The 23,595-nt window shown below is 43.1% G+C and overlaps 1 protein-coding gene across 1 annotated transcript in view; it reads right to left on the minus strand.

The window, feature by feature from the left end:
• The window catches only part of myo5b (myosin VB), a 260,378-nt gene that overhangs the window by 167,286 nt on the left and 69,497 nt on the right, over positions 1-23,595 (minus strand). Inside the window, exons 2-4 of the mRNA XM_067983571.1 lie at positions 16,086-16,196; positions 12,782-12,953; positions 9,253-9,397 (exon numbers count right to left, since the gene is read on the minus strand). Of these exons, the coding sequence (XP_067839672.1) occupies positions 9,253-9,397; positions 12,782-12,953; positions 16,086-16,196 (428 nt within the window). The remainder of the gene's footprint in view (positions 1-9,252; positions 9,398-12,781; positions 12,954-16,085; positions 16,197-23,595) is intronic.

Consider the following 23,595-nt stretch of genomic DNA (forward strand, 5'->3'; position numbering starts at 1 on the left):
AGTATTGCACCCAAGAGACCCAGCAACATTGAAGTCAATGCGGGTCAAAGGGAAAACCCTCCAGTGGCTGGAGCCATTCCTGATGCAAAGGAAGATGGCTTTGGTTGTCAGATGTCATTGCAACCCCAAGTGGCTTCCATTTCATTTATATCGAAGTCGTTAACTTTGGTTAACTGTTTGGGAAGTGCGTGTTGCTCATATCTTCCTTTGTGAATACTTATTACAGGAGCTTCTGTACTGTTACAGCAGTGGTGGTTAGTGTATGAAGTTTAAACATGTATATAAATGCTCCATGTTGACTTCATGGTGAAAATTGTCCCCGTATGGTCAATTAGAGTAATGGCTTTACAACAAAATGAGAAGTATATTAAGTGCTGTAGATGCAGCTTGTTCAGTGCACTTGTGCTTCATTTGGGTGACCTACTTCTGTTGCCACTCTGAAGGGTAACTTTGAACCGGCTGGTGTGAATAGTTCTTACAGCTCAACGGAGATGCAACCATCTTCAGCCAGAAGTGCCGAGTGGATAATCCATCTCAGCCTCCTCCCGATATCCCCACCATCACGGAAGCCAGTCTTCGGCCAATTCGATTCACTCCACGTGATATCAAGAAACGGCTGAGTGCACTGGATACAGCAAAGGCTATGGGCCCCGACAACATCCCAGCTGTAGTGCTGAAGACTTGTGCTCCAGAACTAGCTGCGCCTCTAGCCAAGCTGTTCCAGTACAGCTACAACACTGGCATCCACCCGACAATGTGGAAAATTGCCCAGGTATGTCCTGTCCACAAAAAGCAGGACAAATCCAATCCGGCCAATTACCGCCCCATCAGTCTACTCTCAATCATCAGCAAAGTGATGGAAGGTGTCGTCGACAGTGCTATCAAGCGGCACTTACTCACCAATAACCTGCTCACCGATGCTCAGTTTGGGTTCCGCCAGGACCACTCGGCTCCAGACCTCATTACAGCCTTGGTCCAAACATGGACAAAAGAGCTGAATTCCAGAGGTGAGGTGAGAGTGACTGCCCTTGACATCAAGGCAGCATTTGACCGAGTGTGGCACCAAGGAGCCCTAGTAAAATTGAAGTCAATGGGAATCAGGGGGAAAACTCTCCAGTGGCTGGAGTCATACCTAGCACAAAGGAAGATGGTAGTGGTTGTTGGAGGCCAATCATCTCAGCCCCAGGGCATTGCTGCAGGAGTTCCTCAGGGCAGTGTCCTTGGCCCAACCATCTTCAGCTGCTTCATCAATGACCTTCCCTCCATCATAAGGTCAGAAATGGGGATGTTCGCTGATGACTGCACAGTGTTCAGTTCCATTCGCAACCCCTCAGATAATGAAGCAGTCCGAGCCTGCATGCAGCAAGACCTGGACAACATCCAGGCTTGGGCTCATAAGTGGCAAGTAACATTCGCGCCAGATAAGTGCCAGGCAATGACCATCTCCAACAAGAGAGAGTCTAACCACCTCCCCTTGACATTCAACGGCATTACCATCGCCGAATCCCCCACCATCAACATCCTGGGGGTCATCATTGACCAGAAACTTAACTGGACCAGCCATATAAATACTGTGGCTACGAGAGCAGGTCAGAGGCTGGGTATTATGCGGCGAGTGACTCACCTCCTGACTCCCCAAAGCCTTTCCACCATCTACAAGGCACAAGTCAGGAGTGTGATGGAATACTCTCCACTTGCCTGGATGAGTGCAGCTCCAACAACACTCAAGAAGCTCGACACCATCCAAGATAAAGCAGCCCGCTTGATTGGCACCCCATCCACCACCCTAAACATTCACTCCCTTCACCACCGGCGCATTGTGGCTGCAGTGTGTACCATCCACAGGATGCACTGCAGCAACTCGCCAAGGCTTCTTCGACAGCACCTCCCAAACCCGCGACCTCTACCACCTAGAAGGACAAGGGCAACAGGCGCATGGGAACAACACCACCTGCACGTTCCCCTCCAAGTCACACACCATCCCGACTTGGAAATATATCGCCGTTCCTTCATTGTCGCTGGGTCAAAATCCTGGAACTCGCTTCCTAACAGCACTGTGGGAGAACAGTCACCACACGGACTCCAGCGGTTCAAGAAGGCGGCTCACCACCACCTTCTCGAGGGCAATTAGGGATGGGCAATAAATGCTGGCCTTGCCAGCGACGCCCACATCCCGTGAATGAATTAAAAAAAAACTCACGTCAAAGGCCTTTTGTTCCGTCTTCAGGAGGTCTGAAGCTCCTGAAAGCGAATGAGACTTCAATTAAGGGTTTCAATTTTCAGAGAAACCCAAACTGAACTGTGTTATATTATCCCAAAATACTGACAGAAATCCATGTATTAAAAAGGAATTTAACTTATTTAGCTGCCTTGAAGCAGTGGCCGTTGTCAAGGCCTTTATTCAGGTGCTATTTGCCAGTTGTACATTGGCTTTGAGTTCCCAGCTTTCTTTGGGGTTGCATCAGTGTTATTGAAGCTGTTCATCAGTGTTTCCAAGTTTTGTAGGTTGGTATGTTTACACACAATTGTTCACTCTACTGATAAGGCAGGACAGTGTTTAATTTTTCCTGTCGTTTTAATGCCACTAAGTTTAATTGCTGTGAATAAGTACATCCTAAGGTCAGAGGGGTTAGTTTTGAGGTACATTCTGATTTTTAAAAAATTCTCTGCAACAGTGGCAAGACCACATTTATTACCCACCCCTAGGTGCCCTGTGAAGGCAGTTGTGGTGGGACCTCCCCTTGAACCGCCACAGTCCTTGTGCTGACGGTGCTTCCACGATGGAAGGGAATTTCAGGATATTGATTCAGTGACGATCAAGAAACAGCAATAAATGTTGAATCAGGTTAATGTGATACTTAATGGGGAATTTGTAAGTGAAGTTGTTCTGGCTCTTGTCCTTCTCAATGGTAGAGATCCTGGGGCTGGGAAATACTCTCAAAGATGCTGAGCTGTTGCAGTGCATCCTGCAGATAGCAGTGCGCTGGTGGTGGATATCGAGTCCAGCGGCAGAGATGCCATTCCTGAGTTCAATTATAGGCTAATTGATTTCTTTCTCTTTGTTTTATACATTTTCTTTATGATGCTGCTTGTTCACTGGCAGGTTACCTATCTATTCAGCTATAACCAGTTGCTGTATTCCTTATTATTAACATAAAAATAATTGAGGTAGGGAATATTACATGAGGTTGTGGGCGTCGTTCTAAAATCCTGGGTATGCCTCTGTACTGAAAAGGCTACATGTCCCTGGGGAACTGTACCTAACATGGGTCAATGCCTTCAAGTCAGGAGGAGAGAAAATTGTTGGGGAGGAGGGAGGGAGAGAACAGTTGGTCAATTAAAAAAATGATATACATTATATCCAATGGCTACAATCTGTCAAAAACCACATAGGGACTTTCTCACTTTCAGCAATTTTTAAGTGGAAAGAGGATTGACCCTTGGCCTCTAATAGTGCATTCTGCAATAGAAAAGACAGACTGCTGAATGCTTCATATTATATAAACAGTAGTTCGCCATAGTTACTACATTATATGTGCAACCTCCATCTGTGTCTTGCATCCTCCTCCATTAAAAGAAACACAGGTTGTCGTTATGTGAGACTTGCTGATGTGCTCCTGTGGATAAGGGCATTCCTTTTGCATTCAGAATGCTTTTACACACGAGCGATGTATGAACAAAGTAATAATCAATCTGTTGGAGTTCTGTCGCAGAAAGGATCCCTGTTGGCCAGAATCTCAACATCCTCCATATATTAACCAAGACAGAACCCGGCACACAGAGAGGTGTATTATACTACTCTTGGGCTACTAATCCTCCTCTTTTAATCTCCTGCTGACCATTTTGTCACCTATGGTTTCATTTTTTTAAAAATATTTTATTTTGCTCTTAAAAGTAAACAAGGAGCTAATGCCAAGGAGCTATGTTTCTGAATCCACTAAAGGGCAGCAGGCTGGCCTTTCCATAGTGCAATTTCTTTTGCCCCTGTACTCTCCCAATAATGGTGACTTAACAGAGGAAAAGGAAATACACTTTAGAAGGTAACATTTTAAAGCAAATAGAAAAGCAAAGCAATCCTGGTGTGCAGCTACACAAGCTATAAAACCAAATGAACAGCAGAGGGAGACTGGGGAATTGGGGTCCTAAATCTAAACAAAGGAAACTATGAAGGTATGAGGAGTGAGTTGGCTATGATAGATTGGGGAGCTTCATTAAAAGGCATGACAGTGGAGAGGCAATTTAAGGAACAAATGCATGAATTGCAACAATTATACATTCTTTTCTGGCGCAAGAACACGAAAGGAAAAGCGGTCCAACCATGGCCAACAAAAGAAATTAAGGATAGTATTAGATCCAAAGTGGAGTCAAATAAAGTTGCCAGAAAAAGTAGCAAGCCTGAGGATTGCGAGCAATTTAGAACTCAGCAAAAAAAGACCAAACGATTGAATAAGAGGGGAAAAATAGAGTATGAGAGTAAACTTGCAAGGAACATAAAAGTGGACTGTAAAAGCTTCTACAATTAACTAAAAAGAAAAAGATTAGTGAAGATAAATGTAGGTCCCTTACAGTCAGAAACAGGAGAATTTATAATGGGGAACAAGGAAATGGCAGAGCAATTAAACAAATACTTTGGTTCTGTCTTCACGGAAGAGGACACAAATAACTTCCCAGAAATGCTAGGGAACGAAGGGTCCAGTGAGAAGGAGGAATTAATGGAAATTATTATTAGTAAAAAGAGTGCTGGAGAAATTAATGGGACTGAAAGCCAATAAATCCCCAGGGCCTGATAATCTGCATCCCAGAGTGCTAAAAGAGGCAGCCATGGAAATAGCGGATGCATTAGTTGTCATCTTCCAAAATTCTATAGATTATGGAACAGTCCCTGCAGATTGGAGGATGGCAAATGTAACCCCACTATTTAAAAAAGGGAGAGAAAACAGGGAACTACAGCCTAACATCAGTAGTAGGGAAAATGCTGGAGTCTATTAGAAAGGGTGCGATAACAGGACATTTAGAAAATATCAACAGGATTAGACAAAGTCAACATGGATTTATGAAAGGGAAATAGTGTTTGACAAACCTACTGGAGTTTTTTGAGGATGTGACTTGTAGAATAAATAAGGGAGAACCAGTGGATGTGTTGGATTTGGATTTTCAGAAGGCCTTTGATAAAGTCCCACATAAGAGGTTAGTGCACAAAATTAAAGCACATGGGATCGGGGGTAATGTACTGGCATGGATTGAAAATTAGTAAACAGACAGAAACAGAGAGTAGGAATAAATGGGTCTTTTTCGGGGTGGGGGGGCAGTGTCTAGTGGGATACCGCAGGGATCAGTGCTTGGGCCCCAGCCATTCACAATATATATCAATGATTTGGATGAGAGAACCAAATGTAATATTTCCAAATTTGCTGACGACACAAAACTTGGTGGGATTGTGAATTGTGAGGAGGATGGAAAGAGGCTTCAGGGCGATTTAGACAAGTTGAGTGAGTGGGCAAATACATGGCAGATGCAGTATAATGTGAGGAAATGTGAAGCTATCCACTTCGGAAGGAAAAAGAGAGGCAGAGTATTATTTAAATGGTGATAGATTGGGAAATGTTGATGTACAAAGGGACCTGGATGTCCTTGTACACCAGTCACTGAAAGCAAACATGCAGGTGCAGCAAGCAGTTAGGAAGGCAAATGGTATGTTGGCTTTCATTGCAAAAGGATGAGAGTACAGGAGCAAGGATGTCTTCCTGCAGTTATACAGGGCCTTGGTGAGACCACACCTGGAGTATTCTATGCAGTTTTGGTCTCCTTACCTAAGAAAGGATATACTTGCCATAGAGGGAGTGCAGTGAAGGTTCACCAGACTGATTCCTGGGATGGCAGGACTGTCGTATGAGGAGAGATTGGGTCGACTCGGCCTGTATTCACTCGAGTTTAGAAGAATGAGAGGGGATCTCATTGAAATGTATAAAATTCTGACAGGGCTAGACAGACTGGATGCAGGGAGGATGTTTCTCCTGGCTGGGGGGTCCAGAATGAGGGGTCACATTCTCAGGATATGGGGTAGGACATTTAGGACTGAGATGAAGAGAAATTTCTTCACTCGGAGGGTGGTGAACCTGTGGAATTCTCTACCACAGAAGGCTGTGGAGGCCAAGTCACTGAATTATATTTAAGAAGATGGATAGATTTCTAGACACAGAGGCATCAAGGGGTAGTGGGAGAGAGCAGGAATATGGTATTGAGATAGAGGATCATCCATGATTATGTTGAACGGCAGAGCAGGCTCGAAGGGCCGAATGGCCTACTCTTGTTTCTATGTTCCTATGTATGCTTTTCTGAAGAGTCACTGGATAGTTATCAGAACCAGGAGCCCTGGCTGATTTCCACCCCCCGCTCCTTTCTTCCAAGGCACTCAGTCCAATTGCAATGCTTACTCTGCCATCCCACAATACTGCCAACCCAGCTGAGATCAACTAACTCAACAGAGACTGGGGGATGAAAGCCAGAGACCTTCCCGGTATGTACGGCTTACCCATAACTTCTTTTTCATTAAACGTTAACACTTTTGGGTTAAAGTCAAACAAATGTATGAAACAAGGAACTAACAATCTTGTTACTTCTTGTGTTCCAAATAGCATGCATGCGGGACATGTATCATTTCCCAGAAAAATCCATTCTTCCTTGTCCTGATGACTCAGTTGGTACATGGAGAACCACAAACTAGATCCCAAATTCCATCCCTGGTCTGTGCTGAGTGATTTGATATGAGTCAGGACTGGGATATGGGGCATTAGAATTGGCCTCAGCACTCCAGGGATGTGAAGGGGGGTGAAATCAGCCAGCTCTTGATCATAAGCAGTGACCCTTGCTGGAAAGTGCAAGTTTTTGTTGACTGGCGACATCAACATCAGGCTTGTCTGTGATGCCCCCCGCCTCCCCTCACCGAGTGAATCGCCTGCCAGTATTCACTGCCTAGGCTCACACATCGAGGAATATCCCCGGGGGGCGGATGGGGGAGGGGAGGCACTGAAGGGCAAGCTCGTGCCCATGGAAGCATACCGCAGCATTGCTTTCATCCGAAGAAGCAAAACTAACTAGAGGACACAAAAAAACTATTTGTCTGTTAAAAATAATTAGCGACTGCTCCAGTTTTCTAAGCTTTGAGGTTACCGTGCATAAATCATATGTTCATCTGTGCGGAATAATTCAAGCCAGCGCTGATTACAACCTTCAGAATTTAATTGAATCTGATTCTATTCTCCTGCTTTTCATTCTTTTCAAAATGCATGTGTGCTTCCCAAGTCACTCTGGGCATTTCTTTTCTGCCTCCAATGAAATGGCAGATTGATGTTAAAATTACTGCAGAACGAAGCCTCCGAACAAATTACTGTGCTAGTTCATTATAGTTAATCTGTTTTAAGCGGGTAGCTTCAAATGAATTCACTATGTAAATCTATTAGACCGGCTGTACTGATAATTTAAGTCTACTGAGCTCCCCCTATAAAAGTATAATGATTCTTAATGAACATACATCTAAACCATGCTAGTGCACAGTTCTATAAGCATTTCTGGGTCTCAGCCAAGCGGTCATTCTTTGGCCGGGGTGGGCGGGGGGGTGGTTAGAGGAAGAAGTAGTGAAGTATCCAGAAAAATTAAGACTATTGAAACTAAAGAGATGGAAGCATCATACAATGAACTACTTCATAAAATAATATAAATCAGTATCCTCTCATACTATAGTCAAACCCACCACCTGTAATTCTCAGCGCTTCAATTCATAAGCAGAAAATATATTTGAACTTTCTGTGTGCACCAAATTCTCCTCATAGAATCACAGAAAGGTTACAGCATGGAAGGAGACCATTTGGCCCATCGAATCCATGCCAGCTCTCTGCAAGAGCAATCCAGCTAGTCCCACTCCCCCGCCCTATCCCCGTAGCCTTGCAAATATTTTTCTTTCAAGTACTTATCCAGTTCCCTTTTGAAGGCCATGATTGAATCTGCTTTCACCACCCCCTCGGGCAGTGCATTCCAGATCCTAACCGCTCGCTGTGTAAAAAAGTTTTTCCTCATGTCACCTTTGGTTCTTTTGCCAATCACCTTAAATCTATGTCCTCTGGTTCTTGATCCTTCCGACAACGGGAACAGTTTCTCTCTATCTACTCTGTCTAGACCCTTCATGATTTTGAATACCTCTATCAAACCTCCTCTCCACCTTCTCTGTTCCAAGGAGAACAACCCCAGCTTCTCCAGTCTATCCATGTAGCTAAAGTCCCTCATCCCTGGAATCATTCTAGTAACTCTCCTCAGCACCCTCTCTAAGGCCTTCACATCTTTCCTAACGTGCAGTGCCCAGAACTGGACACAATACTCCAGTTGTGGCCGAACCAGTGTTTTATAAAGGTTCATCAAGACTTCCATACTTTTGTACACTATGCCTCTATTTATAAAGCCCAAGATCCCATATGCTTTTTAAACTGCTTTCTCAACCTGCCTTGCCACCTTCAATGATTTGTGCACATATACCCCCAGATCTCTCTGTTCCTCTATCCCTTTTAGAGTTGCGCCCTCTAGTTTATATTGCCTCTCCTCATTCTTCCTACCGAAACGTACCACTTCGCATTTTTCTGCATTAAATTTCATCTACTACTTGTCCGGCCTCCAGCCTGTCTATATCCTCATGCAACATTAGGAAGGACTGCAAGCAGCAGAGTAAGAAAAAGAACTACAACATGAGGGACATCCTTTTCCAAATGTATCCACACACCACCAGCATGAAACCACAACTGCTACCAGAATACACTGTCACTGTACACAGTGGGGATAATTTTCAATTTCACCACCTAAATGGTGACCTTTATGGGACTAGCCCAATTTTCAATGGAACGAAAATAGTGAGGATTCTACAACAGAAGAGCGATCCAGTCCACCAGGTTATTGCCCAGTTGAAAATTACCCTCTGTATTCTTCCATAACTTCAGGCATAATTATAAAGGTAGGCCATCATTTTGTTATATTTTTTTTTCATTTCTAAAAGTGTCATCAATTTTTAGATTGCAGATCACTGCCATCGCATGAATGGAACAGCACATTTGTCTCAGTTTGATAATACAACTCCTGCACCCAACAAGCAATGTGGTTGCAAACTTTATACATGTGTATTAGAAATGTCATCATTGGACTAGGAAGATTTTTTTGCTGCAATATAGGAAGGTAATAACGTCAACAACAGCTTGCCGTAACTCCACTCACCTGGCCATTTGTTTGTACGCTTCTTCAGCCACTGCGAAGATATGGGGATCCATGTCCCCCATGTTCTGTCCACTATATGCCTGAATGACATCGTCTCCATAAATTTGCAACTGTTCATAGGGATTGATAGCAACTAAGACAATACCTAGAAACACAGAAGGTCACCATAACTCATCCAAAGATTAAGTGCATTGTCATTTTCACCTCTGCAGTCTGCATTCAAATCTCATCCAGATAGATGGGCCAACAAAGTCTCTGTCTGCTGGCTGGAAGGATCAAAGGAGAAATGAGGTTGGTTCATGACAACCAATTTCCGAATAGGCCTACTCCATAACACAGAAAGTGCAAAATTCATCACAAATTTGAAACAAAATTATCATCCTCAGAAAGGCCACATAACAGCTGGTGTGGCACAGCGGAACAAGGAGATGCTCTTGGAGCAGTGCGGAGACTTCTTTACACTAGTAGTGGGTGATGGTGATACTGAGTGCAAAAGTGGATAAATGTTTTATTTCCAACAATGGCATCACCACCCTTAATGGGAAGGAAACCCTTGAGGTCTACTTTTGGTTCAAAGTATTCTTTCTTAATAGAAGAAAATAATACACTGACTGTAAATTTCTGAAATTGTTTTTTTTTTTAAATATCAATGTTATTGTTGCTGTAGAAACCCTTGAGTGGGGTGTCCCTCTCTGCCGGTCTGCTCCAGGGCAATTACAGCTCATGCCTCCATACTTCTTGGAACAGCTCCAGTTGAAACAGCAGAAGGCTGCAACTTCATAGTGGCCCAAGGGCTATGAAGTTGCAGCCAGACACGCATAACTGCAAGAAACCACACTACTGGGGAGGGGAGATTTCAAAGCTTGATTTGCTGGGTTCAGCTAACAGTAGAATGATTCTCAGGCCAATCTGAAGTTGAGACTCTCAATGGGGCTGCTTCAAGATTCTCCTTGTAATTGATGTTGCCAGTGCAGCCCAGCAGAGGAGGACACCATATTGCTGGCGATCAAATTGACATTTTTTTTTAAAACATAGAAAGAATTTATACAGTTCATTTTGTGTCCCCAAGATATCCCAAAGCACTTCACAGCTACTGAACTATTTTTGACCTCTAGTCACTGTTGTTTCTGTAGGCAAAGGCAGCAGCCAACCTGCACACAGCAAGGTCCCACAAACAGCAATGTGATAATGTCCAGTTAATCTGTTTTTGATGTTGGCCAGGATGCTGGGAGAATTGCCCTGCTCTTCTTCAATTGCTCCATGTGATCTTTTACATTGACTTGAGCAGGCAGTTCGGGCCTCACTTTAATGTCTCATCTGAAAGACACCACCTTCGACAATGCAGCACTCCCTCAGTACTGTGCTCCAGTGTCAGCCTAGATCACGTGCTCAAGTTTCTGGAGTGAGGCTTGAACCCACGACCTACTGACTCAGACGAGAGTGCTATCACTGAGCCAAGGCTGACATTTTAATGAATCTATTCTCAAAAGGGAGGGCACTTTGAACAATAAGTACTCCCCCCATGACTTTCCTTCCCTTGTTATGAGCAAAGAATTGCACATCCAAATACACTAATCAAATAACTTTTTCAGGGGCTTCAACACACTGTCACACAGTTTGCAGCGGGCTGGGCTAGCAAGGGAGAGAGTGGTCTGAAAGCTTTTTTTTCTATGCACGCATATTGGTCATTGTTATGATTTATTGTGAAGCATTTGCAAGATCCACTGCAATGCCATTTTCACAAGCTATGTTTTCATATTTGTTCACACATTTTAAATCAACTTTTTAAGCTTCGACAGGAGTTAAGGCACGGGGACACCATCAATTACAAGCCTTTTTACCTGAATGAGAACACCTCTTTAAATGAACATGTGCCTGGCCGTGAGCGGGAGAAAGGATGCTTGTAGATCTCTGAATGAACACCACAACCTGCTAAATCCATTCTGGTTAGCAATGGATTGTGATGATGAGTGTGATACAGGTAATAGCACCTCTCATTGCACTGTTCGGTCACATCCAGGGAGCTTCCAGTGCAGGAGTTTTCTAAAATACATGCAAGACAAGGTTGTCCCCTTTTCCCAAGTCCAACATCAAACAGAGGCAGAAATTATTAGTTCTGATGTTTGCTTTATTGGTAACAAAAATGCATTGAAAATCTTAATAACTAATGCCTCTGGAAATGGACGTTTACTTTATAAATCAGCTTTTTGCAATCCAGTTTATGATTCAAAAATTTTCAAACAATCCATGCAAACTCCAAACCCTGAAGTCCAAAATGCTAGACTCAAGACAAAACTTTTGCTTAGTCCTTTGGTTAGTATTAATTTTAATTCTGCCCTTTTCAGTTTTGCTTTATCCCTCCAAAATAACATCCATATAAATCAAGCTACAAACCCTGATCGAGTAGGCAGATATTCCACTCTCGAACCAGCTGCTAGATGTATGAGCTATGAATTATTTCACCTTAATTTTCCTTCCTCTAACGAAGAGATGTGCTTCTTTGTTTCTTTATCTTCCCCTCCTCCAGAAGATTCCATGGATACCCAAATGGTATTTATTCATAATTTTTAAAAATTCATTCTCAATGGGCATTGCTGGCAATGCCAGCATTTATTGCCCATCCCTAGTTGCCCCGAGAAGATGGTGATGGGCCTTCTTGAACTGCTGCAGACCTTTGTATCTGTTTGATACAAAGTGCCTTGCTTGGCCACTTCAGAGGGCATTTAAGAGTCAACCACGTTGGTGTGGGCCTGGAATCACATATAGGACAGACCAGGTAAAGATGGCAGGTTTCCTTCCCTAAAAGGATATTAGTGAAACAGTTTTTTTTAACAACAATCCAACAGTTTCATGGTCACTTTTACTGATAAAAAAGAACCTCTTTTTCATTTCCAGGTTTTTTTTTTTAAAAACTGAATTTAAATTCTCAAACTGCCATGGTGTGATTTGAGCTTGCATTCTCTGGATTATTAGTCCAGGTGTGTGGATAACTAGTCCAGTAACACAACCATTACACCACACTATGAGCCCTGACAGTGAGTGGCAGGCAGCAAGCTATTTGACTAAGGGGTAACATCACAGAAGAACCAGTTGTGCCCTTCACAATCAATCAACATAAGTCCACCTTCAAGCAATAGTCACTGGATAGCAATTGGAAGTGGAAATACTTCTCATTCTTTTTCCCTTCCTAACCTGAGACCAATAGTAATGCTCCTAATACCACACTCGCTGAGGTGCTAATTCAGCAGACAGCAGGTCAAATTTAGGACCTTTCTGGCAAAGTATGGCTCAGCTAATTACTAGATAAACCCACCGAGTCATTGGAGGGGGAGCAAAGTTACTTGCTTCTACATGACCCTTCCGCCTGCCTTCAGACAGTTCCAATTAAATTCCTACATCAACACTGTGACATTGTGAACAAACATTCCACCTTTCCTTCTCCAGGCACAGTCCATCAGCACACTTGCACCAAAAGAATGTCCTACATACCCACCACTCTTGCCCTGGATACTATTTTTGTTTTACTCACCACAGTACGTGTATATAGAGTTGGACTCCAGGAAGCGGACCTTTAAGTTGTGGAGCACTGCAGGTTCATGAAGATAACTGAGTGCCGTCAGGTCATTCTCGCCAACCAGGATATCTGGATTGCGCAGGAAAGGTAACTGGTTTGCCTTTGAGTTGATGGGGTACTGGAGGGGCTGCAGCAAAACCCGGAAACAAAAAGGAACAAAAACACATTCAACAAACATAGGAAACATAGGAATATAGGAACAGGAGTAGGCCATTCAGCGCCTCGTGCCTGCTCCGCCATTTGATAAGATCATGGCTGATCTGTGATCTAACTCCATATACCTGCCTTTGGCCCATATCCCTTAATACCTTTGGTTGCCAAAAGCTTTCTATCTCACATTTAAATTTAGCAATTGAGCTAGTATCAATTGCTGTTTGCGGAAGAGAGTTCCAAACTTCTACAACCCTTTGAGTGTAGAAATATTTTCTAATCTCGCTCCTGAAAGGTCTGGCTCTAATTTTTAGACTGTGCCCCCTACTCCTAAAATCCCCAACCAGCGGAAATAGTTTCTCTCTATCCAACCTATCCGTTCCCCTTAATATCTTATAAACTTCGATCAGATCACCCCTTAACCTTCGAAACTCCAGAGAATACAACCCCAATTTGTGTAATCTCTCCTCGTAACTTAACCCTTGAAGTCCGGGTGTCATTCCAGTAAACCTACACTGCACTCCCTCCAAGGCCAATATGTCCTTCCGAAGGTGCGGTGCCCAGAACTGCTCACAGTACTCCAGGTGTGGTCTAACCAGGGTTTTGTATAGCTGCAGCATAACTTCTGCCCCCTTGTACTCTAGTCTTCTAGATACAAAGGCCAGCATTCCATTAGCCTTCTTGATTATTTTCTATAAAGAAGCCTCACCCACTGAATGCTATGGCATATGGATCTCTTGCAGCCTAGTAACACACCACTTCAACACCTTGTGTGACTCAGGTTTACTTGAAACCTAGTGCTAGGCCGTAGAAACAGTATATCTGACCACTAGTGTGGTGGCAGTTTTAAAAGTGGGTGCACTGTACACCATGTATGGCATTTATTTTCTAGATGGTTCTTGGGGCATCCTCTCCCAAAAAAATGTATTTTTTTACACTTTATTTGGTGCATTTTATAACATTTGGAGTAGATTTCTTTTCATAAATACACAGTTTCTGATATGTATGTTACTTTGAGAGAATAGTCACAGAAATAGACAGAAACCAATTGTAATGGTAAACTGTGTGTTGTGGTAACCTATTATTGGCAAGATTTGTCTCTTGACTCCTAGCTCCAACCCCTCCACCACTACCATCCTCAACTTCACAGACACCACTATGTTAAATGATGGTTTCTCTGACATCAAGTTGTGGATGAACTAGAACCTTGTCCAATGTAACATTGGCAAGATGGAAGCAGTCCTGTTCAGCTCCTGCCAAAAACTCCAAATCCTCGACCCCTTTCAGTCAGCCTCCCTGACTCACTCAGACTGAGCCCAAAGATGCACAACTTCAGTGTCTATTTGATTGAGCTGGGCTTCAAAACCCAAATTCTATATATCACCAAGACCTCTTATTTCTACCTCTGCAACATAACCCGCATCCACCCTTGCCTCACTCTCACCATTGCTGAAAACCTCACCCACACCTTCATCACCAAACTCAATTTCTCTAATGCTCTTCCTGCCAGCTACCAAACTCTACACAGAATAAACTCCAACAGCCAGGATCATGTCTGAGACATGGGATGGAAGCAGGAGGAGGTATCTTTTTCAAGGTGGTAGTGTTAATTGGCAGTTCGGGGAGCCAATCCTCAGCATAGACAGCTGAGGGAGGGATCAGAAGTCAAGCTTTTGTCTTCCCCTCTCTGGGAGCAAGTTTGAGTCTGAAACAGTCAGAGAGGCAGAGGGGTCCTCACTTCCTAAGTTACTATATCAAAAGGGCAAAGTTTGCATAATTTATTATTTTGATGCTACGAGGAGCAATAGAGAATTGTTTGACTCATTAGAAAACTATGTTCTGTTCATTCTTTTATTTCATGTAAAAATAATCTAGTTTGTTATTTTAGAATTGGCCTCATTTCACTAGAGTGCTCATCAGACTGCCTTCCAAAAGATTCTCCTAAACACACATGCGGCACATCCAAGGTCACAGCATTTAGTACACGAAGCGGAAACTTGTTGTTACTGCCCACTGGGTCACGCTAACTAGCCAGTGAGTAGTAAAGTTACTCTGCCGGTCATAGGGGATGCCTATGGGATTGACCAGTGATGCTGAACCTGAGAGAATGTGTAGTGCAGACACAAATTTGGAACAAGTGTGTATGTGAAAGGGATGCTGTTGAGGACAAAGCATAACTCATCCGTTCATAGTCAACAGGGGGAAAATCTAGCCCATTAATTTGTTTAATCCTCACTCGTACCACAGCCTCCAAACAAGCAAGTTTACTCAGTATACTCTCCACTACATCTCTGCTTTTGACCCTCAGCATTCAACAGTGTCAAATGTTACATTTGTATATAATCCAAAAGTGAAGGATGGGTTGGGGAATGGAATATTTTCTTAATTGGGCTCCGATTATCAGCATCAAACATTCCTAGGCCAGTTTTGGCACGACCACCTGCAGAATAGAACTCTTTACTCTGCCTCAATAATGAGCCTCAACTCCGACCTTTGAAGAGCACACTCTCTGAACCAGTGTGACACGCTCATTTGCCACACTACCCATCTTATTTGTCTTTCTCGATCTGCAATTAGCAAATTATAAGCAGTTTTGTGCTGTAGGCCCATACACATTAGGAACTGGACTGAGATCACCACAGCTCCATTTCACTCAGCAAAGGAGTGTGTCTGGGTTGGACTTAATCGTAGGTTCCAGAGTTGAAAGGACAGTGTGAAAACCAGCATGCTTTTATTTCACCTTTAGAAAGTTAAATGGGTGATTAATGAATGTACAATGGGACATGTGACCATCGAGGCAATGGCCATCATCGCTGCTCTACCTTCCTTTGCACACAAACATGGTAATTGTCCTGTAAAATACTTGCTGTGCTTTGGACAGTGAGTCAAGTCGCTTGCAGGTAACCTCACTGTGGTGCAGGTATTGCTGGGCTTTCCTCCCTTTCATGAGAAAAGACCTCTTCAAGACTGCACACCCTTAAAAAACTAAAGCTAACCCAGATTAATGCCACCCCCAAGTGCAGTTTGTTCAAACTCCAACATACGGCTCCAGCAATAAAAGTTCCTTCTCCCTCCATCTCCCCCTCTCCAAAGCCAATGAAATACTGACCATTTCATCTTCCAGTTTAAGATGAAGGACCTCATCTCCATCTTTGTAATCCTTGGTGATTTCTGCTGATTTCCAAACATCCTCTGGGTCAGGGATCCAAACCTTTGTGTACTGCAAATAAAATTCTGGCAGATTAGTGTACAGAAAGCATCAGGTTACAGAGAGCAAAGCTTCTTCACACCACAGTGACCAGGATTTCATTTTCAGTTACATCAAGCAACGTCTTTGTATTATATTTTATGATGTGGAGATGCCGGTGATGGACTGGGGTTGACAATTGTAAACAATTTTACAACACCAAGTTATAGTCCAGCAATTTTATTTTAAATTCACAAGCTTTCGGAGATTTTCTCCTTCCTCAGGCAAATGTTTCAAGAGCTCCTTGAAGCCTACGCATTTATACATATAGAACAATACATGGTGTTTACAGACTGCCCCTGCAACTGCCCGTTGCCAAGGCAATCACCGTGTTCAGACAGAGAGGTGTCACCTGCAGAACCCCCGAATACACATTCAACAAAAAAACAAACAGGGAAAAAAAAGAGAAAAAAAACACAGAGAGAGGCAAAAACAGATAACAAATGTTATCTGTTTTTAATATAATGGGTCATTTGCTGGCTCTCTCTGCCTTCCGGATGTTTCTGCCTCTCTCTGTGTTTTTTTTCTCTGTTTTTTTTCCCTGTTTGTTTTTTTGTTGAATGTGTATTCGGGGGTTCTGCAGGTGACACCTCTCTGTCTGAACACGGTGATTGCCTTGGCAACGGGCAGTTGCAGGGGCAGTCTGTAAACACCATGTATTGTTCTATATGTATAAATGCGTAGGCTTCAAGGAGCTCTTGAAACATTTGCCTGAGGAAGGAGAAAATCTCCGAAAGCTTGTGAATTTAAAATAAAATTGCTGGACTATAACTTGGTGTTGTAAAATTGTTTACTATTATATTTTAGACAAGCGAGAATCAGAGTAACTACGTGCAAAGATCCACCCTCTGAGCACGACCATGCGTACACAGAAAACATTCCTCTGAATACTAATCAGTCATCCCTGCATGATTCACCCAGATAGCTTATCAACAGATTGTTAAAATATATTGAGAAGTACCCTCCCTCCATTTCATTCAAGGAAATGTCAACAAGAACATGCTGATCCAAAACAGATCAGTTCACAACTCCACCACCAAATGCCCCACCGAACAGATCCCTTTCCATTTATCAGCACTGTCTGCTTTCCATTTTCAAGCCAGCTGACGATTTGACGTTTATAAGACTCAAGAAAAGTAAGATCAAATATGTTCAAGCCATTGGATAGCCCTCATCCACTTAAAAGGTTCCTGTAGAACAGTGAGACATTATCTATTGCTTCCAAAACCCCTTTCTATTTTAACAAATACTGACAGCATCCCAAGCACTTTCCCAACTACTCATGTGAAGATAACTGGTTCATAATTACTTGGTTCCCCAATCACTCCTACTTTTGGAATATTGAGTTGATTCAGGGCGCTTTTCAGTTCTCATGTACAGCTCCTGCATTTATGGAGCTCCTGAAAATGATCACTCACTCATTTCTGAAAAGATGCTGGATCTAGTTCAGATGACCTGTGGATACTCAAAGCTTTGAGCTTTTTCAAAAACACATGCTTCACTACCTTTGACGTGTTATTGATTTCTGGGTCAGTGTAACTTTAGAATAATAGCTGTCTAACACAGAGTTGAAAACAAAGTCTGGAGTGAGAAAAGGCTATTTGACTGATCAAGCTGGCTCCACCCAGAGTCTACACCCAGAGTCTCCACCCAGACTCTATTGTGGACATTTCCTACAACCACCGCCTGTCGATTGCTAAGGTACGCGTAATTTCTTCTCCTCCATCTCGTGAAAATAAATCAAGCTATGCTGTTAACATCTCTGCAACCCTCAATCACCCAACTCAGATATTGATTCAAGTCCCTTTTAAATCAGAATCTACTACTGTTAGGAGAGGTTAGTTTTGACTATAGTAGTGCGGGGGAAAGCTCCTCAGCCTAGGAGTCTCTCCAAATAAACAATTACATCCAGTTTTACACACCATTGGGGAGGAAACAACGTTCAACAATTTACAACTACTTTTTTCTGAGAGTCTGGTCCACATGTCCACTAACCTCTGGGGGGGAAAAAATGTTTTTCTCTGATCTCTAATCTTGCTAATTTGCCTCAGCTGTTCTGACAATGTCACTAGCCTAGAGAGTGATGGATAAAAACAAGGGCCCTGAAATCCTTGGGACTGGGGAGGGCAGTTTTGCAGTGCAACAGTGGTGGGGGAGGGGCACAGAATTTAGGGCAGAACCAGAATTCTGCCCCTTCTTCGGTCCATCAAAAATCCTGCCACTTTTACAGTTGAACCCATATTGCGTTCGTCCACAAATGGGCTGCTGTATTATAATACAACACATTTCCTTCATCTGCACTGGATGCCAGGCATGCCTGAGTGTCCTGGAACAAAACCCTGTTCAGGCCAAGATTTGGGGGGGGGGGGGGGGGGGGGGAGTGGAAAGAGATGGGGGAAGAGGGTAGCTGAAGGGTTGTATCCAACCACCATTTTTGCTTTGAGGAAACAGAAGTGCCATGCATCTTTTATGTTACTGACATTAGGTACAAGTGACATAGAGATGAGTTACGTCATTGATCCTTGTGGTTGCCCAACATGTTTCATGAAAACAGTGACCGTTTAAAATGTCCCCTTTTGGGAGACAAAAAAGTCATGACTGCTGCAATCCTCACAACGTGTATAAAAGGAAACACTAGGCAGCAGAAGGATACCATGGCAAAAAAAAATTCTAATCCTGGGCCTGTTCATTGAAAACCATTATAGTCACGAACATTTATTTCTTGGAAATGTAATTCTTCTGCCCCTGGTTGAGTGACTACAATGGAGCAAATTCTTTCTCTTCTGCCCCACCCTACTACACAGATTCTTTGAATTATTGATACAACTACAAAAGCAATGCCTACAGCCCTCGGGTAATGGACTGGAAACTAAATAAGTCACATACTCTACATTCTGTACAAACCATACAGCATATCTTTATTTACACAAAAGAACCAGAGGGGAGATAGGAACACGGGAAGAGCAGTAGGCCATTCAGTCCCTCGACCCTGTTCTGTCATTCAATTACATCATGGCTGATCTGTATTTTAACTCCATCTACTAACCAATTTATATAATCTCAGTTGTCATTAGGTTTATTCAGCATATTAGTGCCAATACTATGTAGGAAAAAAGATGGCACTTTTTAAGTAATCTGCTAAATTGGAGTACAGTTCAGTGGGCACCAGCAACCTTCTACTGCCTCACCCAAGTAACCATGTGTGAGCCCAGATACACTAAGATTGTCTGATTCTATGACAACATAAGCAGTAGATACACTAGTAATTATGTCTCCACCCAAATTTATTTCTTATTGTCCCAACTGTCTCCACACCTCTCCTGGAGTTGCTGACTCTTGCTGGGGTGCAGTTCCATAGTTCTCCAGTACGCTGCCAAGGAGCCACTCTTCATATGTAAGCTTAAATTGAGAGTGTTGACAGGCAATTTTACCACAGAGGGTTAAGCACAAGTGAGACTGTTGCTATTCCCAGCTGAAAGCCATCCATGCACACAGTCTGCACTGGCTGTTTGCTAGAACCTTACTTCCTCCTCCAGCCCAGGGTGCCAAAGTCAATAGCTGCCCCAGCTGCGATCAGCTAACTCAGCACAGACCAAGAATCAACTGGAAAAGGTCTGCTATGCATGGCTTAGTATTCCATTTCCCAATTAGGTACTCAGAGAGCTATTTCAATCCAAATTCACAAGACATCACCATGTGCCTTATTCCACACCCTCTCACTAAATTGCTCAATGTAGTGATTTCCCATCAAAAAAACAAACCACCACGCAGAAAGTGAAAGTCATATTTAGAAACTGAAGGTGTGTCACAGGTATGAGTAATCTGAAGCAGCCTCATACAGCTTTGTTGCCTCCTACGCAGGAACAATGAGTCAGCTGTCTACTTGTCCCAATGCCTAATTTATAACGTCATTATACTGCAAACAACTCCTATCACCTGATCTAGCTGCTGCCTCATTTAGATCATGAGCCTGCAGATCTTCTCTTCACAACTCAAGGGTCTCAGGTCAAGTCACCAACATCCCAATCTACCAGCTTCACTTCTGAGGAGTAGGGATGTTAAGTTATTCAGGTATTGGTGGACTCACTTTTCATGTCTACATGCTCAGTTTGGCTGTGGTGAGGGAGGAATAACCTTATACATTTTCTTAACCTTATAGGACTGTTGCCAAGTGGAACAAAAATATAGGTCTACAAATCTACCAATTAGTTCAGGCAGCCAGATTCAGCAGTATATATGTAGGGAGCCAGCTCACGGACACTGGACTCCTGGAATTAGAATTAGAATAGGGCCATTGTAAAAGTAACCGTTGGTATCACTGGTGACTTATTACAAAAATAAAATTGTCCCCAACTTCCCTTCCAACTTCCAAATAGGTATCTTGTACAGCCCAAAACTTGAACACTTCATCACAATGAGCAATTTGTCTCGATCAACTTGGTCAATCCCTTTTGAAATGTTGAAAATTTCAAATAGGACATCGCAGTTTCCTCTTTTCAAAAAGAAAAGAAACCGAACTGCCTGAACGTTTTCTCATAACTTAAATTCCCAAGAATGAAAGTTATCCTTCGCTGCTCACCTCACTAATTTCTTTAAGGGTGGGGAGGTAACCAGAGGGAAAGTCACTCAAGCTGTTCTCAAGTAGTTCAATAAACAATTAGAGTGTGATTAGCAAATGCCTGGGTGTAGGCCCTCTACCCACTTAGGAAATGGAGATACCTATGCAAGAAAATGCAAGTTATGACACAGGGTATTGGAGTTTCAAACTGCTGCAACTGTGTGGTAAGACGTGAGCTCATATTCATGATTTCCCACATTGAGAGTGTCATATCATCTTGGGAAAACTCAGAACTAGAGGTTATGCACTTCCCCAAGGGTATCAAGGAAAACTGAAGAGGAGAAACACCCTACAATATTCTCACATGTACTTGTTCCAGCTACAGACCCACGTTGGTGAAGGCCTGGGAGTAGTTCAGTAGTTTTTCTCAATCAGGAATGGCATTTGATGTGGATGAGGCTGGAGGGGAAAAAGGGTGGCTACTGGTGTTGAGATGTGGTTCAGTGGGTGTAAACAGCCATCCAAATCTGTCCCCAGTTTGCCATTCTTCAGATATGAGCCTGGGGATGGGGAATGTCTATCTATTCAAGCCCAATCCTCTCATTTCCCAAAAATCTGTTCAGTCACCCTACAGCACGCAGAAGCATCAGATCTGGTTGACTTTTCCTCCACTCTTGCCTGGGGACTCTGAGGCATTTTGTATAATTCTGACTGGCACCCCAGTTAAAAATCACTCTCCTATAGCTCAGTTCCACATCCTACACTGCATTTACCCACTAGAAAAGGGAGAGAGGGCCCAAGAGGCTATTTTGCTGTTTCTGGTGACCAATGCTTTGTTGATAGGAAGGTTGGGAACCCTAATAATTTTCCAATGCACAACCAACATGTCTCACAAAATAGCTTTTACTCAATGCTCCACCCAGACTGTAGAGAACAGCTGATGTGTACTATACCATTTAATGGATCACTGCTCAGTACAGGTCTAGACAAACAGGAGCTACCCCTAGAGGATATTTACAAGTGCTCCATTTATTACCCGAGATAAGAAAAGTGCCTTTATTTTTCTTTTTGCGGGGGGGAGAAGGGGTCGGGTGGAAGCTGTCAAACCAATAACCAGACAAGAACACTGATTGGATTTGGGACCAAACCTAACCTGAAAACCATTTAATATACAATCTGTCAAGATTGTCCTTTTGTATTAGAAAAATTCAAAAATTACAAAAATTCAGCAAACAGCAGTGATTAGTTTTTCTGTAGATTCCACCTACTTTTATTGAACTGAACTCCTTACGCTCCAAATATTGCACCAGCCACCTTGTGTGCCTGTTCGCAGTCTCTAATGCATCAGTGCCTGAAGAAAACATGCAAATACCAGTACAGCACTCTCAGCTATTTAAAAGCATGTTCTGATGTGGAGATGCCGGTGATGGACTGGGGTTGACAATTGTAGACAATTTTACAACACCAAGTTATAGTCCAGCAATTTTATTTTAAATTCACAAGCTTTCGGAGGCTTCCTCCTTCGTCAGGTGAAGGAGGAAGCCTCCGTCGTTCACCTGACGAAGGAGGAAGCCTCCGAAAGCTTGTGAATTTAAAATAAAATTGCTGGACTATAACTTGGTGTTGTAAAATTGTCTATAAAAGCATGTTGTAACTGATGCCAATGTCTTGAGCAGTGCTGCTGACTCGGCCAATTCAGGCAACTCCAATGCAGTCAGCCAAAGAGCGGCTGACAATACATTCAGAACCAGCGGTGTGTCAAATCAACAAGTCAATCAATGGTAATTCTAAAAAAGAACAAAGGGACAAACTTAAATGGAAATCGATGGATTGACTTGGCGTTGAACTAGCTCTTACACTCACGTGACTCAGTCTCTTCAAGAAAGGTTGGCAACACTGTCACAATAGAAGGACAGTGAAATGACACTCTGGTACTTTTATTATGTCTTGGAAAACCCATTGCTGCAAACCTGGTATTGAGTAACTATGATACGGAAAAAGTTACTGCAGTGGAATAGCTTTGTTTATGTAGTTGTAGTAGCAGCAATAGTAGAAGAACAGTAATAACAAAAACAACTTGCATTTATTGAACGTCTTTAACTTTATAAAAAAAAATCTCAAAGCTGTTCACAGAGGCATCATTAAAATATGGACACCAAGCCAAAGGAGATTTTAGGAGGGCAGATCAAAAGCTTGGCCAAAGAGGTGAGTTTAAAAGAGGGTCTTAAAAGAGAAGAGGGAGGTGGAGACACAAAGGGGTTTCGGGAGGGAGATCCACAGCAGGAGGCCAAGGCAGCTGAAGGAATGGCTGTTAATGGTGAGACAAAGAGTGGGGAATGCACAAGAGGCTCAAGTCAGATGAACAGAGTTTTTTTTTTGGGGGGGGGGGGGGGGGGGGGGGGGGAGGGGGGGGAAATTGTAGGTCTGGCAGAGGTTACAGAGAGGGAGGGGCAAGGCTAAGAAAGGGTTTAAAAACAAGGGTGGGGATTTAAAATATGAGGCAATGGGGGACCAGGAGCCAATGTAGAACATAGAGGCCAAGCGTGATGGGTGAGTGGGACTTGACATGGGATAGGATTCATGCAGCAAAGTTTTGGATAAGCTGGTTTACAGTGAGTGATGAATGGGAGACTGGCCAACAGAGTATTGGAATAGTTGAGTCTACAGGTGACAAAGGCATGGATGAGGGTTTCAGCAACAGATCAGCTGATAGATAGGCAGAGCAGGAGATGTTACAGAGGTGAAAGTAGACAGTCTTCATGATGAATAGGGTATGGGATTGGAAGCTCAGTTAGGGTTATATAGGATGCCACG

This window comes from Heptranchias perlo, chromosome 1, assembly GCF_035084215.1.
Source record: "Heptranchias perlo isolate sHepPer1 chromosome 1, sHepPer1.hap1, whole genome shotgun sequence".
Taxonomy (NCBI): Eukaryota; Metazoa; Chordata; class Chondrichthyes; order Hexanchiformes; family Hexanchidae; genus Heptranchias; species Heptranchias perlo.